Source organism: Lepidochelys olivacea (assembly GCF_965140295.1).
Source record: "Lepidochelys olivacea isolate rLepOli2 genome assembly, chromosome: 3".
Taxonomy (NCBI): Eukaryota; Metazoa; Chordata; order Testudines; family Cheloniidae; genus Lepidochelys; species Lepidochelys olivacea.
In genome coordinates, this window is record NC_140413.1 from 6278625 (window position 1) to 6294300 (window position 15676).

The following is a 15676-nucleotide window of genomic DNA, read 5'->3' on the forward strand; positions in this document are numbered from 1 at the left end:
CGGCCCAAGGAAAAGCCACCCAGAAATCACTTCCAGCCTTCACCCCCATACGCCTAAGGGGTAACAGCCTTTCCCCCCCCCCCGCCCCTTCCCCAACAGAAACCTGCCAGCCAGACTCTGTTATTAAGTAAATAAAAATCTCAGCACACTTTTCTCAAGAGGGGACGCTTTGGCTTTCAGGCCCAAACCCTTCCCCCTGGTTATGGGTCTTGCAGGAGACTTGCATAATTCCAGCTCAGAGCAGGTCCTGGGGAATCCTTTCTCTTACCTCTCAGGAATGGGTGCATGGTCCACAGGGAGCAGCCCCCTGCAGGATTCCCTCTTTAATAAAGCCTGGTTCTTTCCCGTAAGCCCCCACTGGCCCGCAGGTAATTAGTCCAGGTGCACTGGCCCCTGCTTCCTCCTAAAGGGCCAGTCTCCCTGTTCCACCTTCTTTACCCACCACAAAATTACGAGAGTGAGCACAAACCCAATTCCCTCTCCCCCCAGCCCCGCCAGGCCGCCTTTGAGGTAAATAGAAACCCACCTCACCGCATGGTCTCTTCCCTGAGAAGGGACAGGAACTGTGAAAATGGGACTGAAATGGCAGCACTGGGAGGCTTTTGATGTCTGTTTTATTTGTGGTGCAATAATTATCCCAGCCCTGAGGAAACTCAGCTATGGAACGTCAGTGTGCCAGACAGAGGGCAACATGGGCTGGAGGGGACGTTAGCAAAACTTCCCCCATCCCCGACTAACATACAGTTCTCTGCGTGCTGTGTACAAACAAACAGTAGCAGGAACCGGGCCCAGGAGGCAGCCCTCACAGCTCTCTCCAGAGGAGATGAAAGCATGGCCCACGCATTACAGAGGCAGCCCCAGGAAGTCGTGGGATGCAAGACAGACTTTCAGCTCCAAACACATGCGAGTCTCTCTTCTATAAGGGAATACCAGAGCTCTGTCCAGCAAAGAGGTCTGTCTTTATACCAGAGTAGGGCCATTGTGTCCCACTAGAGGATAGTGGTAAACGTACACTCAAGCCAGTAGATTGTGTGAGTCCCCCTAGAGCTTCCCCTGAGGTCATCATTCGTTCCTGAGCTCACACCAAGAGCATCTAGGGTCTCCAGCCAAGAATCCATGCCTGAATCCATCCAGAGCCATCAAAAGGTGGCATCTGGATTTGGGCCGACACACCTGAGAAGCCGAAGGGGCAGCTCCGTGAGCCCCGCCAGCCAAGGGCACTGTCATACGGAGTGCAAGCAAGTCCAGCATTCCTCCAGCAGAGGGCAGCACTGCAGTCCCTGAAGTCACTACATGGCAGTATCTCATGAAAAGTTTTAAAACATTTAAATAGTTCCCCTAAAAAATGGGATCCTCTTGGACCACGATCTTCCATCTTTGGCCTGTTCTCAGCCTTTGGTAGGTCCAGTCTAGGAGAGTGTTGAACAATAAGATTTCACTCAAACTGGCCTTGGTAACACAGGGCTTCACCATTTAACCACACACTGAAGGCCTTTCTTTCTTTCTTGGTTGTCTTCATTCTCTTGACCCTGCCCCAAAGGCAGAAGCAGGATGATATTTTGGGGACGCCGTGGTCTCCGGAGTCAGTCCATCTCCAGCTATAACAAGCCACTCCCGTCCATCCCTTTCTGGAGCTGGGGATCAGCTGAGAGGAGAAACATCCCCAGTCCCTTCATGGGGAGAGATGGGGTCGGAAGGTGCGTGGACGGATCATCATGGTGACTTTCTTCAGGGAGTAGTAATCAGTGTCTTTCCAGGTGTACCACACAATGCCATCTGGCCCCAGGATCTTGCGGTTTTTTATGGAGTACCTGCCCCCCTGTGACAGAGAGAAGGAGAATGTGAGGCATAGGGGACATTCAGAAGTGGCAGAAGAGTCATTTGAAACCAGAACCTCCCAGTGCCCTAGGGAGTACAGCTGAGGGACCCCTGCAGCTTCAGCCATGGGGGAGCTGCTGATCTTTCCTAGTGCTGCCAGTGCCCGCAGCACTATACGAACATTCCCTGGCATCTGGAATCATCTCCCACCAGACGTTGAAGGCCTGGCAATTGGCATGATAGGTTGTACAACCTGGATTGTTTTCACTGGATGATAATTAATTTACAGGCTCAGTGATGAAAACACTCAGGCACGAAATCTACAAGAACAGAATTCAGCTGGGTTTCCCCTCCCTTCCAGCGGGCGCAGGCCCATCTACCCAAGAGAAAGGATGAGGTTGCCTGGAAGCAGAAGACAGTTCTATTTTCTACTATGTCTGTAGGACCAAAAAAAAAAAAAAAAGTTAAAGAATTAGAGTTAGTTTGAGTTAGGTTAAAGAAATATGCACATGTGTTGTAACAAAAGGCCCTGACTAGCAAGTAGAAGGAAGGCCTTAAAAATAATGAATTATAAGGCCAAAAGAAATGAAGCAGGGAGGATGAATCGTTCAAAGAATAGCTGATGAAGTAAGGAGAAATGCTTAAGAAGAAGGCCGCTGATGAACAGGGTGACTGCAGATGGGTTTCAATAAGACAAAGAGAATGTCTCTTCAAAGGAGTCAACAGAGACCGTCCCACCCCACACACCAGTGGTATTTCCCATGTGAACCCAGGTGTAATGAAAGAGGTGGGAGGGATCGCTCAGTGGTTTGAGCATTGGCCTGCTAAACCCAGGGTTGTGAGTTCAATCCTTGAGGGGGCCATTTAGGGATCTGGGGCAAAAACTGGGGATTGGTCCTGCTTTGAGCAGGGGGTTGGTCTAGATGACCTCGTGAGGTCCCTTCCAACTCTGAGATTCTATGAGCTGCTGGGCAGCTGGGAGGGGAAGTGCTAAGGAGAAAAGACTTTGGGAAAAAGAAGGTTGAAAATATGATCTGGATTAAGATGAACTGTCTCAGGCTGTTTTTAGCTGAAGTCAGTAATTGGCAACGACATCACGTTTTTGTCAAAGGGTATAAAAAGTAAACTCTTAAAGGGTTCTTTGCTAATTCCTGCCTGACCACATTGGAGCCGACCAACATGGGTCTAAGCACCGCTGGGCTTAGCCCATTTGTAAGTATCTTGATCAAATGCTTATAAATGTTTTGTTACTTTTTGGATGTAGTAAATTGCTTATTAGTAAGGCTATGATTTTGTCATGGAGGTCACGGAATCCATGACTTCCAGAGATCTCCATGACTTCAGCTCTCGGCGGCTAGGAGCTGCAGGGTCCTCCCGCTGCCCGCCATAGCTCAGAACTCAGGGGGTCCCCTCGCTCGGCTGCCCCACAGCTCCCAGCTGCTGCAGGCGGCAGAGGGGTGGGGGTGGGGAAATCCGGCAGCTCCCCATTTTGTCACGCATATTTTTAGTAACAGTCATGGACAGGTCATGGGCTTCCGTGAATTTTTCTTTACTGCCCGTGACCTGTCCTTGACTTTTACTAAAAATATGCGTGACAAAATCTTAGCCTTTCTTATTAGTTAGGCATGTTTAGAACAATTGTACACGGTACCATTTGGCCTTGGGATTTAATAAAGGAATGTATAGTTAAATTTGTGTTTGGTGGTTTCTCATATTCATATTAATAACTTCACATATTATTAATAATTCCAACAAATCAGGGTCTCTCAAAGCAATGAGGGAGAGCCTTGTAGCTGGGTGGTTGGGCAGGCAAAGAGGAGCTGCTGTTATATGATGAACAACAGCTTCCATGCAGCCTCACCCACGAAGCAGCAATGCCTGTGTCCTTTTGTGGCCACCGTACCTTGTAGTACACGCCATTGAGGTTGGAGAAGAAGCACTGATGATACCACCAGCCTCCGTGGGAGATCTCGGCACAGATGTTCCCCGTGTCAGGCGTGCTGAAACTCCTCTTGTTGTGGTACCAGGCAAATGAATCCTCCACTGTCCCACTGAAGCCTTCCACATGCAGGCGGTAATAGTTTGCCTCATCCTCAATGCTGCAAACAAGAGGAAACGGGATGGATTGTCTCCTGGGGTTTCTACATCTCCTTTCCAAGCTGGGCATTGCAAGCTTTATTCTTGCAGCGCATCCATCTGCATCCAGTTATCTAGGCTGGGCATGCTCAGTGTAACTGCATCTTGCCAGTTCAGGGCCCAACGCCCTCTCTCTCCGTTCGGGAATATGTGATCCCTCCCCGCCCCAACCCCCTGCATCCCCATCCCTTTCACTGCATCCCTCCCTGTCCCACCCCCCGCACCCCCATCCCCCCATCACTGTATTCGTCCCCATCCCAAACCCCTACACCTCCATCCCCCTCACCGCATCCCTCCCCGTCCCCTGCATTCCCATCCCCCTGTCACTGCATCCCTCCCCGACCCACCCCCCCGCATCCCCATCCCTCCCCCCGCATCCCTCCCCATCTCACCCCCCTGCATCCCCATCCCCCTGTCACTGCATCCCTCCCTGACCCACCCCCTGCACATCCATCCCCCTCACCGCATCCCTCCTCCATCCCATCCTGTCCTGCCCCCCACACCTACCCATCCCATCCCTGTACCCCTTACAGCGCTCTCCCACCCATCCTCTCCACCTCCCAGAGCCGGCACCCCCATGTCCCCCACCCCCCACAGCCCTGCACCCCATTCACCTCCATACACTGCTGCACTCCCATTATGTCCCTATACACCCCTGTGCCCCCCACATCCTCATGCACCTGTAGCCTTCTGCCACTGCATCCCCATCCACCCCACATACCCCCCACATCCCCTCCTCTCTCCTTCACTGCCCCCTCTCACCCCCACCCTGCTCTCTTCCTTGGTCTCTTTCCCTCCCCATCCTCTCTCCTCCACCCCCCCCACCCCCAACTTTTCCCCTCCAGCCCACCCTCCTCCCTTCCCGGCTGGGTTATTTAGGCAGCCCCTTGGAAAGTGTATGAAAAAGTGTCTCTGTCGGCAAGTATGTGCGTGCATGCATTGTATGTCTGTAAGAGACTGTGTGTCTGTATGTAGGGAGGTGTGTGTATACCTGTGTGAATAAAATTTGCAGCCTAACTCTTTGACTTTCATTCCTTTTGCTGGCTTGCGCACAAAAAAAATGGATAACATAAAATATGTGCGTATTCATTTCATAACAAGTGTTCAAAAGAGGAGGGAACTCCCAAAGCAATGTATTATTTCTGAAAAAGGCAAATGTTGTTGACTAGTAATTGCAGAAGAGCCGATGTATCAGACATTTCTTCCCACCTTTGTCTAGCAACATTATAAACTCTTTGTTGCAGACTCTCGCTTTTTATGTGTGTGTCCAACACCTTCCAGCCTGGAGCCCTGATCTTAGTTGGGGTCTCCAGGCACAAAACAACCGTTGTAAAATATTACATAATGCGGAAGTGCATATGTTAGTGCATGCTAGAAGTGTACACATGAATACACGTGTGTATCTGCATGTTGGTGTGGGAGTCAGTTTCTACAGATTTATTTATACAGATATCTGGACAGGTGCATTTCTGTGGCTGTGCTCTGTGGATTTGTATTTGGGCTTCAGGAGTGGGCCTTTAATGGACCCAGGGCAGCGGTGATAAGGTGTGGTCCTAATTCCACACACAAAATTACAGTAACTTTAGTGAACAAAAGCCATGGAGCTGGTTACGAAAAATGGGACAAGGGGAGGGAAAGAATTGTGAAAACCTTGATGAAATGCCATTTTTTTTTAAATGACCCTTTTTGACTATTTTGCTGCCAGCTCTAGCGCCCTGTAACAAATAAACCCTGAACTACTGCTCAGAACAAGAAATACGCCTGTTTGGGCCTTGCAGTGAAAATGAGCATGTGAGAGAGGGTGGGGGAGAGCAAGCGACGGGGGCGGGGGGGGGAGAGACCACGGAGTGAGCAGGGGGTCGGGCCTTGGGAAGGGGCGGGGCAGGGCCTCAGGGAAGGGGGCAGTGGGCGGGGCAAGGGTGTTCGGTTTTCTGGAATTAGAAAGTTGGCAACCCTACCCACTAAGGTCAAATGGAAGTCTTTCCAATGACTCCAGCAGACTTTGGATCAGCTCCATGCACCAGGGATTGGTGGACCTGCAGACTGAAAAGCAGGAGCTGCCATGGCTGTAGGGCATAAATTAACCCCCAGGGTGATGTCTGCACGGCACTCAGGAGGTGTGATTTCCAGCTTCGGCGGGCTTACACGCACTAGCTCTGCTTGAGCGAGGATCTATCACAGGGCAGCCGTGGCAAGTGGGACCAGCTACCCAAATACAAGCCTATTGGACCTCCTAGACACGCACGCAGCCAGCTGGCCCTCCTGAACCCACACTGCTATTTTCAGGTGCTGGGCCAAGCAGAGCTAGCCGTGTATGTCTGCGAATCACATCTCCCCACTGCGATGGAGGCACCCCCCGGCGAGGGTCAGGCAGACACTTCCCCTCTGGGCCAGTTACTCCATACTTGTCCACTAGGAGGATTCTTGTCCCTTCCTGGAATGCCTCTGGGGCTGGTCACTATTGGAAACAGGACATCAGCATGGATGGCCCTGGTTTGATCCACTATGGCAACTGCTGTGTTTCTACAGTATGTTCCTAAACCAAAACAACACACATCTGACCAGGAAGTGAGGCCTTACCCTCCACGGCACTTGTTATGGGAATCAAGCAAATAGACCAGGAACTAACCATAACTTGGGGCCAATCCCACAAGCCTTCTGGGCCCAAAACTTCCACCAATTCCAGTGGGATTTCCATGCGCTAAGGCCTTGCAGGAGACGGCCCTTTGCCTGCAGCAGGAACCCAGGGAAGGGCACCGTGCCCTCCTACCTGAAAAGCTGGTAGAAGGCGTGCTTGTGCTTGTTATTCCAGTCTTCCAAATCAATGCGTAGTGAGTAGTCCCCTTGGTTCGTCATCTTGTGAATGTTCTCGTTACCCAGCCAGAACTCTCTGTTTAAATCCCCAAAGCCGTCTTTATACTCGGTCCACGTCCGGGTGAAGTTGACCGAGCCGTCCTGCCGCCGCTGGATGACGGTCCAACCTCCACCTGCCAAGGGGAGAGAGGTGACGCTGATTTGAGTCTCCCATTAGCATCATTAGTGAGGAACCCAGCATCATCCTGTGCCAAAACCTTGACTCAGCTCCGCCTTGTACTGACATTGGCCAGCTGGCCTGCTTGCAGAGATGTCTTCAACTAACTTTGCTCCTCTTCATCCCTTGCCACACCCCCAGCCCCCAGAGGAAAGCTGATCTGCTGGCTCTGCAGTGGTTATAACCCTACAATGTGTATCCGTGGAGAAGTTTACAGATCACAGAGACCGAGTCTGATCTGTCCTACACCAGTGCTGACGGCAACAGTTACTCCTCATTTACGCGGGCATACCTGAGGGCAGAATCAAGCTGGTAAATTTGAAGAAAGAAGCCATTTAGGCATGAAATAGGCTGGAGATTCCAGCATGTTGGTATTATTATGTATTGGTTCCAGAGCACCACAGATGTGCACGTAGCCAAAACCACACTGCGTGAAGCATGTGTCTCTTCTAGAGGACCTAAGTGAGGCAGCCATGCAATCACTGCAGATTAACGGAGGCGTCTCTGATGGCTACCAATGGCGTCCTTTCTGCTTGCCTCCGAGTCACTAATGGGTGAGACTGTGCTGTCTAGGACAGATATAGCGAGCAAGTGCAGGTTTTCTTGGAGATACTGTAATGGGTCAAAAGAAAAGGAGTACTTGTGGCACCTTAGAGACTAACCAATTTATTTGAGCATGAGCTTTCGTGAGCTACAGCTCACTTCATCGGATGCATACCGTGGAAACTGCAGCAGACTTTATATATATACAGAGAATATGAAACAATACCTCCTCCCACCCCACTGTCCTGCTGGTAATAGCTTATCTAAAGTGATCATCAGGTGGGCCATTTCCAGCACAAATCCAGGTTTTCTCACCCTCCACCCCCCCACACAAATTCACTCTCCTGCTGGTGATAGCCCATCCAAAATGACAACTCTTTACACAATGTGCATGATAATCAAGTCTGGCTATTTCCTGCACAAATCCAGGTTTTCTCACATCCCCCCCACCACACAATGGGTCACAAACTGAATACGAGTAACCATGTGATGCAGTTGTGAAAAAGGCTAATATCCTTCTGGGGTGTATTAACAGGAGTGGCATATGTAAGCAGGGCCAGATTAACTCTCCTGTGGGCCCGGGGCTATTAGATTCTGTGGTGCTCCTGTATACAAGTCTTTTTCCTCATTTAAAACAAAATGATCACGATTGTGGCATCGAGGCTATTAACGCTATACTAAACTTGCCTTTTAAAAAACATAAAGCCATTTTGTGGTTACATTTCAGTCTTAAAACATGTAGAATGTAGTTAAGTTAATTCAAAATAGCCCACTTCTTACCTTAGAATCGCTATTATATTAGTTTCTTTCTGGGAGGGAGTTTGGGTGCAGGATGGGGCTCCAGGCTGGGGCAGGAGTGTCGGGGTACAGGAGAGGGTGAGGGGTCTGGGAGGGAGTTTGGGTGCAGGGGGCGGATTCTGACCTGGGGCAGGGGGTTGGGCCGCAGGAGCAGGTGCGAGGTGCAGGCTGCAGCCGGGAGATGCTTACCACAGGCAGCTCCCAGCTGGCGGCGCAGTAGGGCTCAGGCAGGCTGCCTGCCTGCATGCCGTGGACCCACGCCGCTCCCGGAAGCGGCCGGCTGCTGGCACGTCTCTGCGCGCTCCTGTGGGGAAGGGGACAGCGTGTCTCCGTGCGCTGCCCACGCCCGCAAGTACTGCCCCCGCAGCTCCCATTGGCCAGGAACTGGGGATGGTGCTGGGGGCAGTAGCAGCACACGGAGCCGCCTCCATCCTCCTCCAGGGACTACAGAGACGTGCCAGCAGCCGGCTGCTTCCGGGAGCGGCGTGGGGCCAAAGCATGCAGGCAGCCTGCCTGAGCCCTGCTGCGCCGGGGCCCCCCTTAGCCCAGGGCCCTGGACTGCAGCCCTAAAGCCCCTGCATTAATCCGGCCTCTTTAGTCTCGAGAAAAGAAGATGGGGGGGCGGACCTGGTAACAGTCTTTAAATACAAGAAGGTCTGTTATAAAGAGGCTTGTGATCAGCTGTTCTCCATGCCCACTAAACACAGGACAAGAAGGAATGGGCTGAATCTGCAGCAAGGATGATTCAGGTTCGATATTAGGAAAAACTTTCTAACTATAGAGATATTTAAGCCCTGGAACAGGCTTCCCAGGGAGGCTGTGAGATCCCCATCACTGAAGTTTTTTTAAAAACAGGTTGGACAAATCCCTGGCAGGGATGGTCTAGGTTTACTTGGTCCCTCTGCCCTGCACAGGGAACTGGATTTGATGACCTCTCAAGGTCCCTTCCAGCCCTACATTTCTATGATTCTCAGTTTATGACTGGTTTATGGATCATTGTGGGCATGCAACTCCATAGGTGAAGGGTTACCACAGCTCCGCCAGGGACTGAAAACAGCGGGGAGCGATTACTGTAGTCTCAGAGATTCTATGCAGCTCCAGAGAAATATTCTCCTGGGGTGGTTTGCATATACTGGTTTAGGGCAGTCCCAGCGGAGATGTCATGGGCAAATAAAGAAATTGAGATATAAAGGCTGAGTTTGGGAAGATTTGGGGTCTTCCTTTTGATTCAACAAGCAGACAGATCTTGGGCTTTAGGGGAACCCCAACCCTTGCTGAAAGATTGGAAAGTCTTTGGCCTACTAGGGCCCTATAAGACTGATGGGTGAGTCCTGGTGGATGAGTCCTTAGTACGTGTGCAGGGAATTTTATTGTTTTAGGTGTTTTTTCTGTATGCTTTTCTATCCTTAAAATAAATGTACTCTTCTGCAAGGAAGAACTGTGTGCCCGCTGGTAAAAACACTGCCATTGTCCTCCGAGAGAAAGCAATGCACAGGGGCTGACCCTGAGGCAGTCTGTCTTGCTGGGGATATGCCAGTGTATAGAATAATAGAATCACAGACTCATTGAAGTGTAGGACTGGAAGGGACCTCAATAAGTCATCTAGTCCAGTTCCCTGCACTCAAGCAGGACGAAGTAATGACTAGATCATTCTGACAGGTGCAGCCTTAAAACCCTGATCAGGAGGAAGAGGGATGCAGGTTTCTGCCCCAGAAAGATGATGCCTGGGAACCTGAAACCATATGTGTGTGCCCTTGAGGGACCACGGACAGGAAATACAGGTGCAGTTACCCTGAAAGTGTAACACTGTCCTTCCCCCGTTTAACCCAGGCTCTAGGCTCCAAGAGCACAAACACCATGAGCTCTTCCAGCGCGGGATGCACCAAGATGGAGAATCCATCCTTGCTTGAATAGGTCCTGGGGGCTAGAAGCATTAGCTCCACCACTGCAGCTCAATGAGACACTTCAACTGGGGTTCCTATAGCTGGTCTTCCAGAACTCCAGTGGGTGAGACTATCTCTACAAGGAAGCTTGTGCCTAGGTACTAGGGTGCAGTGTGCTCTAGGTACATATCCAGAGTACACAGAAGTCTGACGTTGTGCCTTGGGCCCTGCCTGACCCTTATGAGAAAAGACATTCAGGCATGTGGTCGCTTCTTACTATACCTTCCGTGTCCATTTCACACAGCACTTCTATTGGCATCCCACCGACAGAGGGCATAATGCTGTAGACCCCAGACCTCCGGATCCCATTGTAGTAAATGGAAGCACAGTCTATTGGGCAGTTCTTTGCATGCTTCACGTCTAAGACAGGAAACAGAGAGACACAGTTTAACATTTCACTCAAAGAAGGGAGGACTTGTTTGGCTGAGTTTAGAACTCAAACACAAACTTCTGAGTTCCAGATGTAGATCAGAGCTTAAGACTTTTGAGGTATGAGCTCCATTTACTCTGGCAAAATTTAAGTTCTGGGATTCCACATGGACTGAGGAGTAGTTCACTGGCATTTATTTCATTTTATTTTATCCCTCGGGCCATCCTAAAATGGGAGCAAGACTGATTTTCACAGACAAACCTCCATCCATTGCACAGAGCACAGGGGAATAGAGTTTGAACCAGAGCCCTATATCCACACTCAACCACAATTTCAGGACTTCTGGAATCAAATCTGGATGCTAACCAGAATTGTGTGGCTAGGACCTGTCTCTGAGCTGGAAGTGGAAACCCCTGAGCTTGAGCAGATTGGATTCACAGCTGATTCTGGATATAAAATTCACAGTTCAGGCCCATCTCGACGAGTGCAGACCTCCATGCAGTTGTTAGAATGACACGTTCTTTGTTTTTAAATTAAAGCTTCTTTGCCCTTTAAGTTAAGGTGGAAATGGCAAGAGTTTTGCTGAGCTCAAAGTTCTGCTGGGCTCTTCCCTTCCAACACTGGGACAGAATGGTCTAGTTCTGTTTCCATTCTCCAAAGGTGGCCAGTGCTGGATGCTTCAGAGAAAGGTGTCAAACCTCCCATAATGCACCTTACATTACTAGGCTTTGATACTCTTAGCTTAAAGATGTATGGACAAGTGGCCAAACCCTAGCATCCTTAGTCACACCTCTGGGGCGGCAGAACCTTCCTAACAGTAGGGGGACCACTGGCGCCCAAACCATGGCCCCACCGCCCCCGTGCCAACCCTTCCCCCTGAGGCCCCAATGTTGCACCGTCCTTCCCCCAAGGCCCCTCCCGCATACCACCCCTTTTCCCTGAGCCTCCGTCCCCGTGCCGCCCCTCAAACAGAAACCCCACCCTCACACTGCCCCTTCCTCCAAGGCCACGCCCTCGCACCGCCCCTTCCCCCCCAAGGCGCTGTCCCCTCCCACCTGTCGCTTGTCCTTACAGACGGTAAAAAGTGGGAGGGCCATGGCCCCCTAGGCCCCCCCTATTCTGGCACCCCTGCCTCCCACTAGGGGGTTGGGACACAAGATGTGTCAGAGCCTGTGTCTACACTCCAGTGTTGACATACCCAAGGAGGGTTTGCCTGGGGAAAGACTGAGTGAAAGCTGAGGAAGATCATCAGTGAGAACACAAATTCTCTGACGAGCTTTGCAGAGAAAGGCGGAGGGAACAGGGGACGAATGAGAGAGATACACTTCCTCTTATCCACGCTACACCAGCCCCAACCCCAGCTGACCCTAATACCGAACCAGAAGCATGGCCAAGTTTGTGGGATTGAGAGGGTTATAAAGAGAGAATTGCCATTTTTTTTTCCCCATGAGGGAAGAGCGAGGGATGAGGTCACAACTCTGGCAGCCAATGAAAGTACATTGGGAAAGGAGGAATGGGCGTTGCAACATTCCAAGCCACCAGTCAGAGGGCCCGTTTGCTTTGAGGTCTCCCATTGGCTGTGGGAAGTGGGGACGGAATGGAGAAGCACCCAATCAAGGCCACTCTTTAGGGACTGCTCTCAGAGTTCCACTGGACTATTTCCGGCCAGCTGATCCGGCAGCGCTGCTAAAGGGAACCCTGTGAGAATACCATGCAAGGAAATCTCACAGGGGAGACACTCTGGGGCTATTGGGTCTAGTTTCTGCTGCCTAGTGAGGGTATTACCACCAGCACCAGTTCTCCTTTTTCCAGCCGGCCATTTACTCTTCCAAAGAGAAATTATTTATGTGTACCTGGTGGCCAGAGGAATTGGAGCCAAGCTATCATGGTACCTAAGGCTGAGAGAGCTGGCTTCATTTAAAACAAGGATGATGGAAAACAATTAGACTGGTTGGCTCATAGGCTCAGTAACCAACTAACGCGCCTTTCCTCCCAACGCCACTGGCTCAAATCGGATTCAGGTTGGTAGGTGAATGGCATTAACAAATCAGGCCTGTTGATCAGCGTGTGTAGAAGGAGTCATTGGGCTCAGCCGGCTTCTTACTGGATAAGTATCCACATCTCAGAAAGCACAGTCACGTGTGCTTTTCAGTCTTACGACGGGGGCCAAGAACCCAGACCAGCGTGCCCACCTGATTTCTCAAACTGAGCGCTCCAAGTCGGGGCAGCGGCGAGAATCTGGTGGAGATGTTTTAATCACAGCAGCTTTTTGGTGAAAAATGGGTTTTTGACCAAAAGGAGCATTATTAGTTTTGGTTGAAATTTTCCTCTTTTTCTAAAAAAACAAAACCAGAAACCAAAACCCTTTTGGTAAAAGATCTTCAGTTCTTGGTAATAGAAAAAACCAACACCTCAGGTTTTGCTTAAAAAAAGAATTGGGGGTTTGGTTTTCAAAAATTGTACCAAAAATGATTTTTTTTAACCAAAAACTTTCATTTTTTCAATGAAAAAAAACGGGAAAATTTCAAGAAGAGAGAAAAATTTTCCATGAAAATGAATTGACCTTTTGGGGTCAGCTCTACTTGTGGTACATGGGCCAGGAGGTGCTCGGGACACCTGCCTCCTGCCACATGGTGTGGGCATATCGCCAGCATCAAGAGGACTTCAGGGCCATCTTTTCTGAGGCTCTGAGAAGCTCCAGATGCAGCCTGACAGTTCCGCAGGTGCTCGGTAATTCTGACAATCACAGCCCAGGGCGCCTCAAATTGGACACCCCAAATCTAACTGTGAAACGTTTGGCCTAAAAAACGGAGCGAAAGTCCATAAAATGCAAGGACATAGTCTAGTCTTATTTTTTACTATTGGCATTTATGGCAACAGGCCCGATCTCCGACTGTGCTGAGCACGGTACAGCTACGTAACAAAAAGATGGCCTTGCTTCCTCCCGGTTGAAATTATTTGGGACTTTCACCCCTCTTCATCAGACCTGCAGTCGGAGGTGTGAGGACGACACATGTAGCCGTACCTGAGTTAGCGTTCATCGTGCTACCTAGCTCCGGCACCAATCGCAGTGAAGCTGCTAGCTCAGGCCAGCGGCTCAAGTACATACCCAGGACGGGGCTGTACAGCTCATGCTGCTGCCCATTCTGCCCCAGCTTTCACTGCTATCGTTATGTGAACTAGCTAGATCAGGCGTCTAGTCTGGATTCTAGCCCCTCGCCCCCCGCCCATCCCAGGTATTCCCCATCACCTGGATGGTGCATCTCCTGCTGCGACCTCATCTCGGCAGGAAGGAGGCAGCCGGGGTTGCGCCGGGCCCACTCGGTTAGCAGGGAGATGTTGTGGATCTGGGCCTGCATGTCGTAGAGCAGTGTGGCTTGGATGTGCCGCAGCGTGCTGGCCTCATTGTAACGCTGCTCCAGCTCCTGGACCCGCTGCTCCACCGTGGAGTTCCGGCTGTTCTTCTCCTCGTGCTTCAGGGGAGCAAAGCAACCAAAGAAGTGTTAGCTGCAGGCAGTGCAGAGGGTTCAGCATAGTGGGGGATGTCACAGGAGATAACAGGGCAAAGGACAATGTGGGCCAGTGGACGGGAAACCAGCTGACAGCCAGGGCAGAGCTGCGAACACCAGGGAACGTGATCCTGGCCAGTGACAGGTGCGTTCTGCACCAGCCTTCTAAACAGAGCTAAGGGGCAGCCCCAGGTAGCAGCCTGTTCTCTAAGTGACAATACACCCTAAAGGAAAGGCTGTTCACCCCGGCCAGACAGGGATGGAAACAGCCATCTCGGCCACAGCTGCTACTGGGTCTTCAGAAAGCAGCTGTCAGGAATACTAATAATAATCCGATAAGTAAGCTGGAGAAATACAGGCTTGGTGGAACTACCATTAAGTGGATACATAATTGATTAAACAACCACAAAGAGTAACTAGTAATGGAATGATGTCAGATTGGAGGGAGGTCTCAAGTGGGGTTCCATAGGGATCTGTTCTGGGTCCGGTGGTGTTTAACATCTTTATCAGTGACCTGGATGTAGGACTAGAGAGCACACTGATCAAATTTGAAGATGACACAAAGCTGTTGGGGGTTGTAAACACTTTGGAGGATAGAGCTAAGATTCAGAGGGATCTTGATAAATTGGAGAACTGGGCTATAGACAACACAATGAAATTGAGCAAAAACAAGTGGCAGGTGCTACGCATTGGGAAGAAAAAACAAATGCACAAATACAGGATGGGAGATAACTGGCTCGGCAGCAGCACTGCTGAGAAGGAGCTGGGAGTTGTGGTGGATCACAACCTCAACATGAGTCAGCAATGCGATGCTGTTGCAAAAAAAGGAAACAAAATTTTAGGTTGCATTAACAGAGGCATAGTAAGCAAATCACAGGAGGTACTAGTACCGGTCTCCTTGGTTCTGGTCAGGCCTCAGCTGGAGGACTGTGTCCAGTTTTGGTCACCAATGTATAGAAAGGATGAAGAGACACTGGAAAGGATCCAAAGGAGAGCAATGAAGATGATCAAAGGGATGGAATGCAAGCCCTATGAGCACAGGCTGAAGGATCTGGGTATATTTAGTTTGGAGAAGAGGAGATGATAGCAATCTTCAAATATTTTAAAGGCTCCCATAAAAAAGATGGAGAAAAGCTGTTCTCTCTTGCCACAGAGGGCAGGGCGAGAGGCAGGGGGTCAAACTCCAGCAGAGCAGATTTAGATTAAATCTCAGGAAAAACCTCCTCATTGTAAGAACAGCAGGACAATGGAGCAGACACCTGGGGAGCTCGTGGAAGCTCCTTCACAGGAGATTTTCAGAAGGAGCCTGGATAGCATCTGTCTGGGATGGTTTAAACACAACAAATCCTGCATCTCTGCAGGGTTTACATTAGATGACCCTTGCAGTCCCTTCTAACCCTCTGGTTCTATGATTCTCTGACTCGATAATGTTACTGCTTTTGGCCTGAGCAGCTAGCCAAAAGTTTGGGGTTGTCAAGGTTCCTCCCCCACTCTGAACTCTAGGGTACAGATGTGGGGATCTGCATGA

The 15676-nt window shown here is 50.4% G+C and overlaps 1 protein-coding gene across 1 annotated transcript in view; it reads right to left on the bottom strand.

Moving 5' to 3' along the window:
- Positions 1-739: 739 nt before the first annotated feature.
- LOC311518583 (fibrinogen-like protein 1) overlaps positions 740-15676 on the bottom strand; it is a 35763-nt gene continuing 20826 nt past the window's right edge. The window contains exons 2-6 of the mRNA XM_084624506.1: positions 13890-14112; positions 10492-10629; positions 6725-6941; positions 3722-3917; positions 740-1819 (exon numbers count right to left, since the gene is read on the bottom strand). Of these exons, the coding sequence (XP_084480632.1) occupies positions 1673-1819; positions 3722-3917; positions 6725-6941; positions 10492-10629; positions 13890-14112 (921 nt within the window). The 3' untranslated portion in view covers positions 740-1672. The remainder of the gene's footprint in view (positions 1820-3721; positions 3918-6724; positions 6942-10491; positions 10630-13889; positions 14113-15676) is intronic.